This window comes from Typha angustifolia, chromosome 5, assembly GCF_048772165.1.
Source record: "Typha angustifolia cultivar Huaian chromosome 5, ASM4877216v1, whole genome shotgun sequence".
In the NCBI taxonomy this organism is placed as follows: domain Eukaryota; kingdom Viridiplantae; phylum Streptophyta; class Magnoliopsida; order Poales; family Typhaceae; genus Typha; species Typha angustifolia.
In genome coordinates this window covers 6,078,309-6,095,051 of record NC_133243.1, presented here as the reverse complement: position 1 = coordinate 6,095,051, position 16,743 = coordinate 6,078,309, and the positions used below count along the sequence as shown (strand labels likewise).

General features: G+C 35.2%; 2 protein-coding genes across 2 annotated transcripts; one reads left to right on the top strand and one right to left on the bottom strand.

The window, feature by feature from the left end:
- Window positions 1-229: 229 nt before the first annotated feature.
- LOC140760494 (copper transporter 5.1-like) lies at window positions 230-1,122 on the bottom strand. Its single transcript, XM_073097472.1, has one exon. The coding sequence runs from the start codon at window positions 902-904 to the stop codon at window positions 488-490; it is 417 nt and encodes a 138-aa protein (XP_072953573.1). The 5' UTR covers window positions 905-1,122; the 3' UTR covers window positions 230-487.
- Window positions 1,123-3,963: 2,841 nt separating this feature from the next.
- On the top strand, window positions 3,964-15,844 carry LOC140760075 (aldehyde dehydrogenase family 7 member A1). The gene is made up of 15 exons (XM_073096874.1): window positions 3,964-4,247; window positions 4,613-4,699; window positions 5,131-5,262; window positions 6,126-6,198; window positions 7,422-7,444; window positions 7,529-7,592; window positions 8,213-8,258; window positions 8,968-9,148; window positions 10,893-11,069; window positions 11,162-11,326; window positions 12,830-12,970; window positions 13,106-13,203; window positions 14,412-14,561; window positions 15,391-15,458; window positions 15,618-15,844. The coding sequence occupies exons 1-14, from the start codon at window positions 4,110-4,112 to the stop codon at window positions 15,443-15,445; spliced, it is 1,530 nt and encodes a 509-aa protein (XP_072952975.1). The 5' UTR covers window positions 3,964-4,109; the 3' UTR covers window positions 15,446-15,458; window positions 15,618-15,844.
- The last annotated feature ends 899 nt before the right edge of the window (window positions 15,845-16,743 follow it).

Below are 16,743 nucleotides of genomic sequence, written 5' to 3'. Positions count from 1 at the left end.
CCAATCATCTACATCACCTTCCATTCACTTTAACTTTTGAAGATGCTTCAGATTAACGCAAAGCACTAGTTATGTCACACACCAAACAAGATTACCAACAGTTCTAGAAGCAGAGCAAGAGACTAATTGAAACAATCCGAATTTTTCGCCTAGAGCAAATTAACCTGCGATAATTCGTAGCTACACAAAAGCGGGAGAAGAAAAAATAGTAACCAAAAATCCAATTAGGTGCAATTCCAATGCAGAAAATTCCCAATTCCAACCGGAAAATTAACAGAGGAAAGAAGAAAATTCTCGCCTTTCTGAAGCACAACTATGTTACTAATGTATATATCATCAGCACGATACACGGGCAATAAAAATGTCACCTTTCTTAGATCACAATAGCAATAGAAGCAATCAAGCATAAATATTACACAGACCGCAAATCCAAGCTATAGAATTAGTAAGATTAGGCGAAATACCAAGAGAGATTGTGGTAATCGGATCAAGAGCACGCGCAAGGGTTCTCATCCTCCTCTCCGCTCCTGAACACGAGGTACCCCACGGCTAACCCTAGGATGACGGCGACGAACACCCCGCCGTTGAAGGACATGACGGCGAGCATGAGGAGGTACCCGATCGCCGAGTTGACGCCGAAGAGGACGGCGACGGCGAACCTCGCAGGAGCCCAGCCGGATCCGGCGGGGAAGAGGAGGGGGGCCTCGATCGACGGGGGAGGAAACGACGGCTTGGCCTTGGCGAGGATCTTAAAGCGGATCCGGCGGTCCTCCATGTACTGGTAGAAGGCGGCGGCGAGGAAGAGCGCGAGAAGGGAGACGGCGTAGACCGGCCACGAGTCGGTTCGCCATGCGTCGAAGAGGATAGTTACCTTTTTGCCCCAGTAGAAGGTCATGTGCATCATGGCGGAGAGTGGGATTAGAGGAAAACGGTAAGGACAGTAAAGGAAATTAACCGATGGAGAAGAAAAGAAAACGGAAATGGAGAAGACAACGAACGGAAGGGAAGGTCGGATATCCGCACAAAAGGGGCGGGGAATCCGGACCGGGAGATATATACACGAAGAGACGAATAAAGCTTGAATAGATAGATTTATTCTTTAATTATTCATTGGATAGGAAAATTTGCATAAAATACACCCTAAATCATTCTTGACACCCCCCCCCCCCCCCCCCCCCCCCCCCCCCCCTCAACCGAATTTAACCATTAAATCTCTTTGGTAACATGAAAAGGGTACTTATTCCACTATAATTATTTAGATTATAAATAATAATAAACTAGCTCAAGTAATGGTGTTACTTTTTCACCCATATAAATTACAAAATTAGAATATATACTTATATAAGTTTGAAGTAGGAGGATAATTTGAGATGAAATCATACCAAATGAGTGTAGATTATTATTTCTCAAATATTTCCTACTAACTATTAAGCTAGCTTATGTGGTCCGGAATAATTGTGAAGCAGGATAAACAAAGGGTTAACTCGTATTGCCCATCAGCAAGTTGGGTTCAAACCAGGCTCGGCCCGCCAGGTTGGTTGCCAGTGCATGGCTCGAAGCAACTCTTTATTGCACTGCCTTACATGCAAAGAATAAATACACCAAATTATTTCTCAAATTTCATTGAAGCTTGTTGTAAAATGTCAAATAACGCCTTCTTTTTATATATATAGGACATCAATATTATTATTTTTTAATTTGTGACAAAAAAAATAATATAAAAATAAGAAAATGTAGCTAAATCTTTTAGCATTTCGTTTGAATTTTTTTTTAAAAAATCACCGAGAACACTAGCATTGTATTTCATTAACTTATATAAATGTAAACTTATTGACATTTTTATTTAAAAGTTACTTATAAGCATAGTAAAATAAATTATTTTAATGTTAAGTTTGAGAGGCTATCTATTTAGTTAAAAGAAAATTAAGACATGGCTAGTTTGATTAAAAAACTCTAACCATTTCTTTGGTAGAAATATTGCGCAAGTGGTTATTTTTTTAGTGTCTATTTTAGTCTTTTTAGTTAGATTTTTTTTATAAAAAAATCAGATACACTAAATCTAATTTTAAAAATTCTTAAATCTCATAATATTACTATAGTCTATATTATTTATTTCATTTCTTTGGAAACTAAATCGGACAAAATCTACTAGAACTTATTATTATTCTTATTATTAGTGATATACTTTGAGTCATTCACGATATAGGCATTGAGGTCTAAAACCACTTAGGTTTGACAACTTAGGCTTACTTTCGTAAATAACATGCCTATATGAGCCATATCTGCATGCTATTGTGTGATTTTCTTATAAAATTTTCACAAGATTTTCTTCTCTTGTCACAATTATTGATTAAGTGATAATTAATCAGTCTTAGATATCTATTTTTTTTCAAGAAGTCACTTTCAGTTTTATAACTTTTTTTAAAGTTACGAGTTCGAAGAAATGACTAAATGAAAAATCAATCCTCCTCAAATACAAATGCAGTTAGGTTTTACTAATTTTTAGCCAATATACTAAGTCGCTTAATCTAAACTTCAAGCCGCATGCTAGACAATAAGCTAACTCTTTCTTACTATAAAAACACTTTTTGCCCCCACTAATTAGCCAATAGACTAAGTCGTCTGGATTAAACTCCACGTAATTATAAAATCGAGCCATTGCTCCAAATCATCGTACTGCTAAGCTACTCTTCCTTCCAAGTTAACATACCATTAAGTATTTGAACTAAGTCACCGTGAATTGTCAAGCCAAGGCACTAAATCCAAACAATTTATTCACAATAAATATACTTAAAATTAGAGTTGAAATAGCAGGCACCTCTCATACCATTCTTATAACAGTGGTGTATGGATGTCAAATTTAACAAAACTTATTACTTTCCCATATATTATACTCCTCCATAATACATATAGTCACTGTCAGACCTAGTAATTAAAAGAACAATATAAAGGATGTTCTAAAACGACCGTACTGCTACTCTATATGTAACCGTATCTTAAGATATATATATATATATATATATATATATATATATATTGGAAAAGCTTATCTATAAATGACGAAAGAGAAAGAAAAAAGAAGATTTGGTGGAAATGACTGAAAGCAATCAGGGCATATCTCAATCGATTGAACGCAAGTAGCACGCATATCTTAATCCCTTTCAGATAAGAGAATTTTCACACGCCTCTCAACTCTCCAGTCTCGAAAGCAGTCACGGCACGTTTCTCATCGAGACGAAACTGAGCCATACTTCGGCTTTTGCGGGGAAATATTAAATATAATAAAATATAAATACTACGCAATAGAAACAAAGTTATAAAAAGTGAAATTTAATCAAATATCTTATTTAAATAAAATTAACTATCTTCTTTTAAGTAAATAAAATTAAAAATTGACTGAATTACTGCTCTCCTGATAATACGAAGCATATATTTTTTTTTCTGTCTAAAAAAGAAAGTTAAAATATTTAATATTTGGGAGTCTCCCATTCGATATAAGTATTTGTTCATTGTATGTAAGCTCAATTTTGTTTATGTAATTAATTTTTAAAAAAATATGAGAAAAATTATTATATAATGATAATTAGATTATTTACGTTCTTACTCCTAGCAAAAGATAAAAAAAAAAGCAAAAAAAAAAAAAAAAAAGCCGTGCGTGGCTTAAAATGCATGTGAGAAAAATCTCGTTTGACTTTGGGAGCATCTTACTCCTCTTATTATATCTTGGCCAATATTTAGTATTTGAAAGTATTTTAAGCAATTTTAACGTAGAATTAATGGTACTGCAACTTTATAATATTTCTTATAAATTTCTGGACAAATATTAACTGGAAAAATATATGCCATTATATGTCTCATATATATATATATATATTTCTTAATCCGGTTGACAAGTCTCACTCGCCATTTCCACGTGGTGCGAGCCTGAGACTACGAAGTACACTAAACCAAGCGCTTTCTTTCTCCTCTTGCTTCGTCTCGCCACGTACGGCTATAAAAAGCCCCCACATCGTCGCTCTCGATCACTCCCCTTCCAATCGCTCCTCTTCTCCCATCTCCTCGCCAAATCGATATATACCGGAAGTCAATCGAGCCCTCAGATTCGATCCATGGGGAGCTTCGCGAGGAAGGAGTACCAATTCCTCTCCGAGCTCGGCCTCCGCCCTCGGAACCCTGGGTGCTTCGTCAATGGCTCGTGGAGGGGAAGCGGCCCCGTCGTCTCCTCCCAAAACCCTGCCAACAACCAGGCTTGCTCTCCTCGATCCCTTCCTCTACCTCTCTGATCTTGCGATCTTTGTGATATCTTATGGATTCTCGCATCGTGTTGTTTGCTCCGATCCTAGTGGTTGTTCTTAGAGCGCGCTTGATCTGAGATAGCGATTTCGAAGTCATTGATTTTATTTTACTTTTCCCGTTTGTTTGAAACGATCTTGTGATATTTATGTCGTCTTGCTGTGATCGGTGATATCTGATGATTCTCGTCTTCAAATGCTTGTTCTGTTAGATTTTCTCGATCTGTTGGATGATTGGCGTTGTTCTTTCTTACTGATCGTTCTTAATGTGACCTTGATCTGGAATAGCATACTGAAGGTGAGACTGGGTTCTTGATTAGGTTATTGCGGAGGTGGCTGAAGCGTCAATTCAGGACTATGAGGAGGGGATGCAAGCTTGCGTCGAGGCGTCAAAGATTTGGATGCAGGTTAGGGTTTAACTTCTGCTTGTAGTGTTTCTTTCGAAATGATTTGCCGCCAAACTGCTTACGTTGAAGAACCTATGAGACATATGTTTATTTGAGAATTTAAATGACGAATTTTGCACTAGAGATTTTGAAACTAACACAACATTGAGTTGCTTTGAACTTTTTTTGGCCATACATATATGTACACTAGTAATAAAGTATGCATCGTTAAAATTGTTGAATTTGTGTAATGCCCTTTGATTGAGGGTTGAGACTAGCTCACTCTTATATTTATAGCTTTGTAGGTTCTTCTATTCTAACATTAGATCTTTAATAATTTTTAATTTCATCCTTTGCATTAGCATTGAACTGAGTCATATATGTTAAAGAGAACTATGTATCACATAGTGCATGCTGTCTATGATTATGTACCTCTCACCTTTTGTCCACAGGTTCCAGCACCAAAGAGGGGAGAAATCGTCAGGCAGATAGGAGAAGCACTGAGAGCCAAACTCCAACATCTTGGTAGGCTCGTTTCACTTGAGATGGGAAAGATACTTCCCGAGGGGATTGGGGAGGTTCAGGTAAGAATCTTATGATTCATGATTTGTACATTATCAGTATGTGGCATAGTACATAGTACTCATCTCTTTAGGATTACTTTATGTGCCTTTTCTTACAGTATATTTTTCCTATCTAGTGGTCCAGTTGAATTAAGTTTGAAATACTGAGAGCTACTACTGTGACAATCTCTAAAAATAATTGGCATCTTTATTTGTTAGAGAAGTCATCACGGTTTATTAGTGTAAATATCTCGACATGCATCTAAAGTTTTTCACCTTCCAGCTGAATACATGATTATAGAATAATGTTTTAAGCAAATATAAAGAACATTAAGAATTAGAGATACAAGAAGAAAATTGATGTTAAGCTAAGAATTACGATTAATTACATGCTTTTAGTATTATTCCTGCACCCAATAGTTTTTGTTGACAAGTGTGTTTGCGAATTTCTTATGGATTTGATGATGAGGTTGATGAAAATTTGGGCTAGCAGTTGTACCAGGTTACTTGGGCTAACAAAAGAAGTAAATAAAAAATAGGCTTGTAAAGTACAAGGCAGTGCCTGCTGAAGAGACAATACTGTGTGCACACATAGGTTACCAATTTAAAACTTATAAAGTGGTTGCTGTTTGATAGCTATGTGAAAGCATGCCTTATCATGATGAAGCTGCATAGACTATAGAGAGTGTGTACTGTATAACATTGTTTTCTGATAACCTCATACACTGAATGCAGCAGCATTAATTAGAAAATATCATGTTGATTTATTGCTGAATGCAAAGAAAATTTCATTAGCCAACACAACTGGGACACATTTTTCTGTTATTTACAACTTACAAGGTTGACCTTTTTTTTAAAATATCTGTTAAACTTATCTTGTGTAGGAAATTATCGACATGTGCGACTATGCTGTTGGGTTAAGCCGACAGCTAAATGGATCAATCATACCATCTGAACGTGAGATTATACTCCTCTTTTTTTCTTTTTCTTTTTTCTTTTTCAACTTTTTATAAAGAAAAAATTTCTCCTTGCGCAGAAGAATGTATCAGCTATGATCACATTTTGTTCCGGTATTGATGAAACTAGATCGAACATATTTATGATTTGGAAAGCTGCAACTATTATTGTCATCGGCTAGTCACCAATCTTAACTTTCTGATCTACATATCTATCATGAGATTTCCAAGTAGGGTGCTATTATTTTGCACAAATTTCCTCTTCTTGGGAGCACTATTCCAAAAGATTCACCATCAATCATTGATGTTCGCTATTTGATCCCTACCAACCTTGTATAATCATTATTCTTTCACCTCTTCATTCACAACCATGAACAGAAGACAATATAAAAATTTTATACTCATTCTGAAGGCTGAAACTATTTATTTTCTACTCCTAATGAGTCATTTTAAAGAATCATCGTAAAATAATGTATCTTAAATTTCTATGTGAATATTCAATATTAATGATAGCTATCCCTGAATTTTTTTTAATTATGTTTGCCATCATATGATGATGTTATTCAGATGTGGGCATAAAATGAACTTTTGAAGCAACTTGTTTGCCATTTTTTGGTGTTAGTATTCTGAAGGATGTTATAATCCTTATTCCTTGGTATTTTAGAAGCAAATTTTGAGCTACTGCAGGAACACGTCAAACCAATGGTGGGTGTTAGAGCTTCATTAGTATGGGATTGAGGGGAAAAACTGTACTAGTATATAAGGGATGAGAATATTCAACTGTGATGACAATGATGAATTGATGATAGTTATATATAATTTATTTATATACATATTTGGTTGAGATAAGTACTCACAATACTTTCTTTGATTAACATAAAATTTTTACTCCTACTTGTAGCTATATGGTTGTACTAGCAATAATTCAGCCAGAAAAGGTTCTCCCAAACTATTTCTGAAGTGAAAGTTCATTCTTTGTTGTCCTTTACTGGTTGTGGGATTAACTGAAGAGAATGTGGCACTGTCTATTTGGCAAGTTGCACTAGAATTGAGTGTATCCATTATCCTCACATATTCTATTTTTTAAGAATGACATTAAAGCTAACCTGAATGAAAAGCATAAATATGGTATTATGGTTAGCTGATTTTCTTTTTTCAATACTTTCACATCCTCCTTGGACATCTCTTCTTACATAGTTTTCATTATCTTTGTCATGTCTGCAGGTCCAAATCATATGATGATGGAGGTGGAAAATAACTTATCCTTTTCTGATTTACATTATTAAAATTTCTGATCATCAGATGGCATCGTTTAACTATATACATCTCAGGTGTGGAATCCTCTTGGAGTTGTTGGTGTCATTACAGCGTTCAATTTTCCATGTGCTGTACTTGGTAAGCCTGTGCACCTTGATTATGTATCATGTTCCCAATTAAAAACATTGTATTTATCATGTTTCCATTAGTAGAGGTTGCTTTGTCTAACTTTACTGTATAATATCGAGGCGTTGAACTGATTAAAAAAATTCATGAATAAACCTCCACAAGATTGCATCTACCCAGTTGTGGTAAATTTCATTTTTTTAATACTAAAATTCTAGTTTTTCAATACGACCGGTGCACCCTGGATTCTTGGCATGTGGAGCATGAAGAGTGGATCATTTCAACAATATTTAGAACTGATCTAGCTTTCTGATTAGTTTCTGATATGCTCGTCCTTTCCTGTTTACCGGTTAGTAAATTACAGATCTTCCTTTTTCTAAACCCTTTATATAAACTTAAAAATTAAAACTTGAAAATTTGGTGACAGGAAAATTTTATTGTGTTGCATTCCTTATTGACTTAATCTATATCAAAAGTTGATCAATCAAGTTTTTGCCATTACTAATAGATCGAATTTTTGTGACTTAAGCAATCCTCATTGTAGGTGATATATTGAAATCAAAACTTTAAGCATGTAGGTGCTCTTGTAAATTTTAATCTCTCTTAATCTCTTCTCTCTTTTTGTTGAGTAGGATGGAATGCTTGCATTGCACTGGCCTGTGGTAATTGTGTTGTTTGGTAAGTATTTGGAACTTTAATCACATGTTCTTGTAAATGTATTGCTTTCTACCTGGTTCTTTGGGCATAAATGAAGAGTTCCTTTCTACCTGGTTCTTTGGCTATAAGTGAAGAGTCATTTCTTCTGAATTTGAACACATACTATCTCTAGAGGATAACTGTCTTTACACTAGTTTGTTTTCCCCCTTTTTGTTGCTCTGTTCAATCACTAGATGGGTCAGACATCAAACTTACTCTACTGTTTCATTTCATTATTCAGTAATAACTATTCGTTCTGACATGAATGCTGAATAATAAGTGAGTCTCTAACTAGTTGTTTAATGGACAATTTATTTTCTGGCTGTCAGAATTTATTTATCCTAATCTAGCCTCAATGGACACATTGTAACTAAAGTTAACCTTAATATTTAAGTCTTACTTCACTGGCAGAAACTTTATGTTTGTCTAGCTTCTAACTAAAATCATCCAAGGAAAAATTGAAATGGACACTATACTCTTTTAACCAGGATCAATATCAGAGTCTTTATTAACTAACGGAGAGTTGAATGTTCTAAGATGTAGTATACCAGGCTATTTGAATAAGACAGTGATAAAACTGATTAAATTAATTTGTTTCACCACATTTTGGGGGCACCGTTTGTCTCTTAAGGTTTTCTAGAATAGCGTGTCCTGCATCTATCAGCTAAGGTTGCCTCCAAAACTCATCCAGGAAAGGTGCACCTACAACTCCATTAATCACAATTGCGATGACTGAGCTAATTGCTGGAGTTTTGGAAAAGAACAATCTACCGGGAGCAATTTTCACAGCATTTTGTGGGGGTGCTGAGGTTGGTCAAGCAATGGCTTGTGACACACGGATTCCATTAGTCTCATTCACCGGAAGTACCAAGGTAATGCAATGTCTAGCAATTCTCATTTTTCTTTTCTGCAGAAGGATACTTATAATACTTTCTTTTAAATACCATATTCTAATCAAGTACCTTTATGTACTTTAATGCTTTAATGTTCTTGTGAAGCTTCTTTAAGTACATGCATTTTTGTTAGACTAAAATTTCATCATTAACGGATGAATGATGGAGGGCAAAAATGAAAAATGTAGTAGATTTTATATAGTTTTAGACTTAAGGTTATTAGTGTTATTTTATTAATTATCCAAAATACTGTAGTGAAAAGTATCGTAGCGAAAAATGCTCACACATAGTATTGTGGTACTATAGCGTCATTACTGTAGTAGTGAATAGTGCTGCCGAATATCTTATTATTATTGTTGAATGAGTCAAAATACTAAAACAAAGTAGGGATCCTACGATCTGATGATGGACCTTCTAATAGAGATAAATAAAAAGATGAGAAAAGGTAGAAGATGGAGAGAACAAGAGAGAAAGATAGCATATATATATATATATATATATATATATAGAGAGAGAGAGAGAGAGAGAGAGAGAGAGAGAGGGGGGGGGGGGGGGGGAGGGGCAGGTATAAACTGTTATAGTGTTCAGTTTTATACTAATATAGTGTAATAATTACACTTGATGTGAAGAAAAGTTAAAATAATTATTTGGCAAATGACTAAAGTACTCTTTATAATTTTGATAGATGGATAGAAGAGAGAGAAGAGGAAAAAGACAGAGAGTGAAAGTAATGAAATAATAATTGATTGAAGTGATGTCTTTGCAATGGTAAAATAGTAATTAGTAAATATAAAAATATTAAATGGAAAATGAGAGAAGAGAAAAGTAAGTATTACGATATTAGTATAGACCTAATTCATAAGTTGTTGTTTACTACTTGTTATACTAATATAAGGGTCTTATATAGTTTTACCGGAATAAACTTATTCTTATTTCATAAGTGAACAAAGGCTTAAAATTATAATTCACAATCTTGTATCATGAAATTTTTGTCTATTATGATTAGCATGATGTCTTGTTTATGATAAAACTATAAGATGGACCTTTTCTACATGGAATGTCTTAATAATCTGAAATTCATGAAGCATCACAAACCTTCCAAAGGGGAATTAGCCAATCCATGGGTGTACCATGAAGTTATATTCAAATGCATCTTTATTAGTAACCTTGATGTTGAAAGATCATTTCATGTCTGGTTCGAAGTTTTAATTTCAGTTTTGGTTGGTTTCGGTTTTTACCGCTAGAAAAAATGAGCCCGAAATAGAATGATTTTAGCCTATTATGGTCCAAAATAAATGTCACAACTAAAATCTTGATAGTTTCAGCTCTAACCAATGAGTTTTTGCATTAGTTTTCATCAAGTTTTGGTTGTTACTGTTTCATCTTGGCTGAAACTTCAGACCATTTTTCATCTTCTTGCCTCAACTATTGAATAGGTATATAAGTATTATATAATAAATGTTCCCTACTAGTGATCTGATTCATTCCCGTAGCATACTAGATTAGTAGTCCCTGTATTTGACACGGATATCAATGTAATACTTGGGTATGCATCTGCTATTAATCTGGGGAATTCAGATTAATGCAATGTGCCTAGATGAAGATGATCCATTTGAGTTCTTCCTTCTGATTCAACAAATTTTCTTCTTTGCTTATGCATTATGTACCTGTCGTTATTGTGAAATCATTCCTTTTCGTAATATGTGATTCTTCTTAAAAACAGGTTGGTCTCGCAGTTCAACAGAGAGTTACTGAGAGATTTGGTAAATGTCTGCTTGAACTCAGCGGGAATAATGCAATAATTGTCATGGATGATGCTGACATCCAGCTTGCTGTCCGCTCTGTTCTGTTTGCTGCTGTTGGTACAGCTGGACAACGCTGCACCACATGCCGTAGACTGGTCAGACAATATTATGATTTTGTATTCTTTTCATTCAGAATTTGTATTGGTAAACTGTGACTAGATTGAGTCTTTTTTTAATCTGCATACAGCTTCTTCACGAAACTATATATCAAACTGTACTGGATCAACTAGTTGAAGTCTATAAGCAAGTTAAAATTGGGGATCCATTAGAAAAAGGCACCTTATTGGGCCCATTGCACACTCCATCTTCAAAGGAGAACTTTGAGAAAGGCATTAAAATCATTAGATCGCAGGTTAGTCGTCTCTCTTTCTACACTGATGGTTCTATCATTCTCTGTCTCTAACTGTTGTGTTCCTCCCTTCCTCTACCCAGATGTTGCATATGTGATATAGTTGCTAAGATAATAACATTTCGCCACTCTTTATGTATTCTCTGTAACAGCTTACCACTATTAGTTTTTAGATGATACGGTGGCTCAAAATCACATCTGGTATCATTTTTGAGCCATCTGGCAGTTAAATTTTGAGAGTATTGTGGAGCCATCTGTGGCTGAATTTCACATCTGGTACCAGAACTTCCTTAAGTATTGTCATTTTTGCTTCACCAAATATTATTGGGTAGGTTAAATTTTAATAGTATTACTTATTGGTTGTCACACACTCTCACACATGTTCCAGGTGTTTGAAATCATCATTTTAGCTTGAACAGCTGTTCCTTTTAAGATAACAAGTTAAATATAGGGTTAGAAACATAGTAAGATAAGGCAAAGCTCTTAATGACAAAAATTAAAGAGCCTGTGGTTCTAATAATTCTAACCAGCCAAATAAATATAGCTCATTATGAATGCCCATATTCATGTAAATAACACACACAAAATTTCCTAGTACCACATTTCATGATCAAGGGTGCAAATTCATCCAAGTTTGTCTCTACCAGATTCATATAGCGTGCACATTTTATGATCAAGGGTGCACATTTTATGTTCTATAGTGTACTCATGGATTCATGTTACATAGTATGTATCTAGATTGTCTTTTCGAAGTTCCTGACACATCAGAAATACAGAGTTATGTAGTACTTCTGTGAATTATGAATCTGAGCTTCACTTTCTGTATTACAAAATGGACTCATTCAACTGATGGAAGATGATAGAATGTTGCTTTCCTAACTTTCTATTTTTTGTGGTTGGAATACTTCTCCAGTGGTCATGACTAATGCAGTATATAAATGACAACACAACCAAAGAAGGGTCCACAATTTGAACTATTAGCTTTGTAAAAGAAAGACAAAAGGACATTAGCAGTAGCGAAATAGACCTTCTCTTATAGATATTATGATCTAACTTGTCAGGTCTGTGCTGCCTTTTAGGGTTGATTTGATCTATAATATCTTCGTGAGAATCAGGACACACTTAGTTCATGCCATTTATTTCTTCCATTTCTTAGCACCTAGGTCTGATGTACAGCTTGCTTTCCATATTTCTCTTTTAAAATTGTAGAGAACTATGCACCGCCTACTTTTCACTCACTTTCATCTGAGCATGAAATGGAATATCTTGTAATACTTTACTTGACTACTAAACCATGATGTTGGACTTTCAAACATTCAAATAAGGTTCCTCCTCTGTTAATCTGAAACTATGTACGGTGAAATTCTGAAGGTGTGAAATTTCTTATCTTTCTATTTTCTATCAAGATAATCCAATAAACATCAGTGTTCAATGTCAAACAATTTCAGTATTCAGTTATATTGTTTTCCTTTCATATTCTGTCTTTTCACACTCAGACCTGTGCAGGGAGGAAAGATACTTACCGGAGGATCTGTCATAGAATCTGAGGGAAATTATGTGCAACCGACTATTGTTGAGATCTCTTCAAATGCACCAGTTGTTAAAGAAGAGTTGTTTGGTCCTGTCCTCTACGTGATGAAATTTCAGGTAGTTAATTTTGTATTCTAATTCTCATTGCTGTCCTTTCCTTATATTTCTTCAACCTCTTACCACCAACAATGAGCTATTCACATGGAGATAGTTCTGGAGAATAAATCTGAGTTCCCTTTTCTCTCTTTCCAGACTCTAAAAGAAGCAATTGAGATAAACAACTCTGTGCCTCAAGGGTTAAGCAGTTCTATATTCACTCGCAGACCAGAAGTAATTTTCAAGTGGATTGGGTAAGTTTTAGTATCAATTGCTGGGCTACTTTTTTGAGGTTGTATTTTTCTAGCTTTAGGATGATGGTCATACATAGTAACTGCAATCCAACAATATGCATCCCTTTATAAAGTTTTGCTTCCAGTCATTTGTTATGACAATGGACATTCTTCAGGTCTGGGGCTGAACTTGGAAATTTATAATAATATATGTGCCTATACACTAGTGACTGTTTCAGTTTGCTAGATCATTCTTAGACGAATTCATGGTTAGAACTAGTACTACTGTGGCATATAAGAAAAGGCAAGAATATTATGAGAAAATGGTGTCATCTAATTGTACTTGCAAATCAAATAGTTGAAATCTGGTTATTATTAGTTATCTACAATAATATGCTTAACAACTCTATCTACAACTTTTTTTCAGTCATTCTTCACCAGTCTGATATTTGTCAAGAATTTTAAATAGTCTGTCTTCAAATATGTCTAATTTTCTAGCCCCTCTACCCTTTTTCTCCATTTCTTCTATACTTGTTTCACATTGGCTAGATATCTCCACCTCACCTTTTCCTGAATGGCTAATCTCTTCAGTCAATTTAAAGTATATATTATATCAGGCCCATGCTCCAAAATGAAACCTGTCTTTTGAGTGATCATTTGATATTCCCTCCGAAGACCCTACTTGTGCCAGAGCCTTGTGCATTGGATAATCATATTCATAGTGATTCATAATTGAATTTATTTTGGTGTTTAAATTTCAGAACTTCAGTTTCCATGTGTCAGATGCTTTTAACATTAGAGGTGTCTTACCTGACATTTACAGTGGTGTTTAGTTGGCCGTCAGAACTGTTAGCATGACACCAAGGCTGTCATTTATATCAAATACTGCTCACGTGGTATATTGTTACTTAATGTGCCGGTCTTGCTGACCAGCAGTAAAATCCTTCTTATCTGGTCATATTGTTGATATCAATTTGAAATGTCTTGACTCTTGCGTTTAGTTACATGAAAGTCCATCACATAGATAGGGAAGGAATATATCTGGTGCTTCAACTCTTCTCACATTGGGGGATAAATGTAGAGTTTTCCTTTACTCTGAATGTCTAAAAAGTAATAACTGTTGCAGAAATTATGCCTTATCGTACATTTCCTTATTTGATTGGGTCCATGTGGCACTGAGAACTTTGAGATAAATTTTGGACCGCGTCTTTAATTTGAAAATTATACAGGCCACATGGCAGTGACTGTGGCATAGTCAATGTAAACATACCTACCAATGGTGCTGAAATTGGTGGAGCTTTTGGTGGTGAGAAGGCTACTGGAGGTGGTAGGGAAGCTGGGAGTGACTCCTGGAAGCAGTACATGAGGCGTGCCACATGGTAAGAAAATTTATTAGAAAAAGAGATTGAGTTCCAAATCTTCATTTTGGTCTTACATAATATGAGTTTATCTTTTTATTTCAAATTGGATCAATGAACATTCTGCCGTCTTGCATTTCACTTAGAATTTTGGTGCATAATTTAGAATTCGGACTGTTAAAGTGTAACCAATGGAGTTTTATGCTGTGGATTAAAGATATTTTATTTGGTTCAATTAGCTTCATTTTGAGAATTAGTAATATCCATATAACTCTGCTAATATACTATAGATCATTTCACCTAGTTGCTTTCTTATATTCTCTTCATTGGCCCGGATATGGTTGTTTCTATCTTCACAAAAATGATGCATAGGTGTGTAATATTTGAAGGGCTTTGAGTCCCTACGTATCTGCAAGGTAGCTTCACTCTTTCTCGGGTCAACCAAGATCCTGCGAAGTTAGTAGAAGGAAGTTTGAATATTAATCTCCTAGTAGTAGTGAAAACCTGCACTATAAAATGAGTAAAAGAAGGCCCCCAAGGGCAATTTGACATGTAAGCTTGATTGGACATTCCTTTATTAGATACTATATTTCTTTCAAAAGTCAAACTGTCTTTGGGAATTGTATGCCATAGTTCTTGTAGGTTTTCATAATAGAAGTGACTTATTGTGTTACTGGAGAGCAATATAACAGGAACATTATCTATTACTATTATTCTATTTCTATTACCTGTAGAGAGCCCTGCAATCTTGAAACTTCCAAGAAACAAGAAACAAAAAGAGGAAGCACAAAAATTATCTTATTTTGCTTGACTTGCATATTGATCGGCTAAACATTGTGCTATTTTGCAGTACAATCAACTATGGAAGTGAACTACCACTGGCACAGGGAATAAATTTTTGTTAATAAAACGTGACTGGTAAGCAAATCTCCTTTTTTATTTCCATATCTCCCTTTTCTATGTTTGTAGAAGAAGCATTGAAGTAATTTTTTTTATCTAATTCATCTCCTCAAAACATTTGGCTAATAAACTAGAGTCAGATCCAAATATGAACAAGTATCTCTTATTTCTTTTCAGGCCAATAATCCTTATTTCCAAGTGGAACGTCCATGTCCGACTTTGAACAGGTACAACAACTCATTAGTTCTCTCCTTGTAGTAGGCTTAGCTCCATTTGAATGGTACCATTGTATTGGTACTACAACTGTTTGATAGGATAAGGGCCATTGCTCGTTGAGCATGTGCATATATTCTCAAGTTGTTTGCCTTTCTATTATTAATATTTCGTACTATTCTGATTGCCAACTGCGTAAGTGACACCAATCCTTTCTCGTCTGAGTCACTGTTGCCGTGGGATGACTCGGTCCACTGGGTCATCTGAGTTCTGTAACACGATTTTGCGTGCAACTTGGCCATATGATTAGAAATTGGAAAGGGAAAGGAAAAGAATAACGTGCCATTGGATGCCGTTGAGTGCCTTGTCCTTATAAGGTTTTCGTGACCAGTAGTTGTTTCTTATGGAGCTGTATCACAAGTGTGAGACATCATCCTCCAAGACCTACCATATTTAAATTTGGTCCGGGTATTCGTTGGCCAGCTAGGCTAAAAGAAATGGAGGTAATCCATTCAATTATTGCCCTTATGATTCATGTGATTCATAGGCCAACTAGTTGGAAGTTTGTTGCATCCTTGGGAAGTCTGTTAACTTAATTGCGATTTTCTCTTGTTTAATCATGTGTTCAACCTAATATTAATGGTACAATTAGGACAAAACAAAACACGCATTTTAACAAACAACGTTGACGTAACAGTATGGATTAGAAACATCTCCATGCACTAGTTTTGAAATTCGTTTTCATGATCTTTCACATCAAGTTTGGGCTTCGAAAGGATTAGCTTCTCAATTCTTATCAATTAGTTATAAAACCCGGTCGTTCTTTATGAGGCCTGGTCAAGTCTTTCACTGCCACTGCCAAATTAATCCGCCTCTTATTGGTCGATGGCTTGATTTCTTTGTGATCCAATCCCATCCAGTGGCGACATACATCTGTTGGGCAAATGGATTGTGACAAGGGTCTGAAGGGTGTGCATGGCCCACAAAAATGTCATTTCTTGCATATAATTTGATCTTATTAGCACTACTATCCAAATAATCAAAAAAGTGGCCAACAAGGCGTTAGGCTCTTAACAATCCACATTAGCTA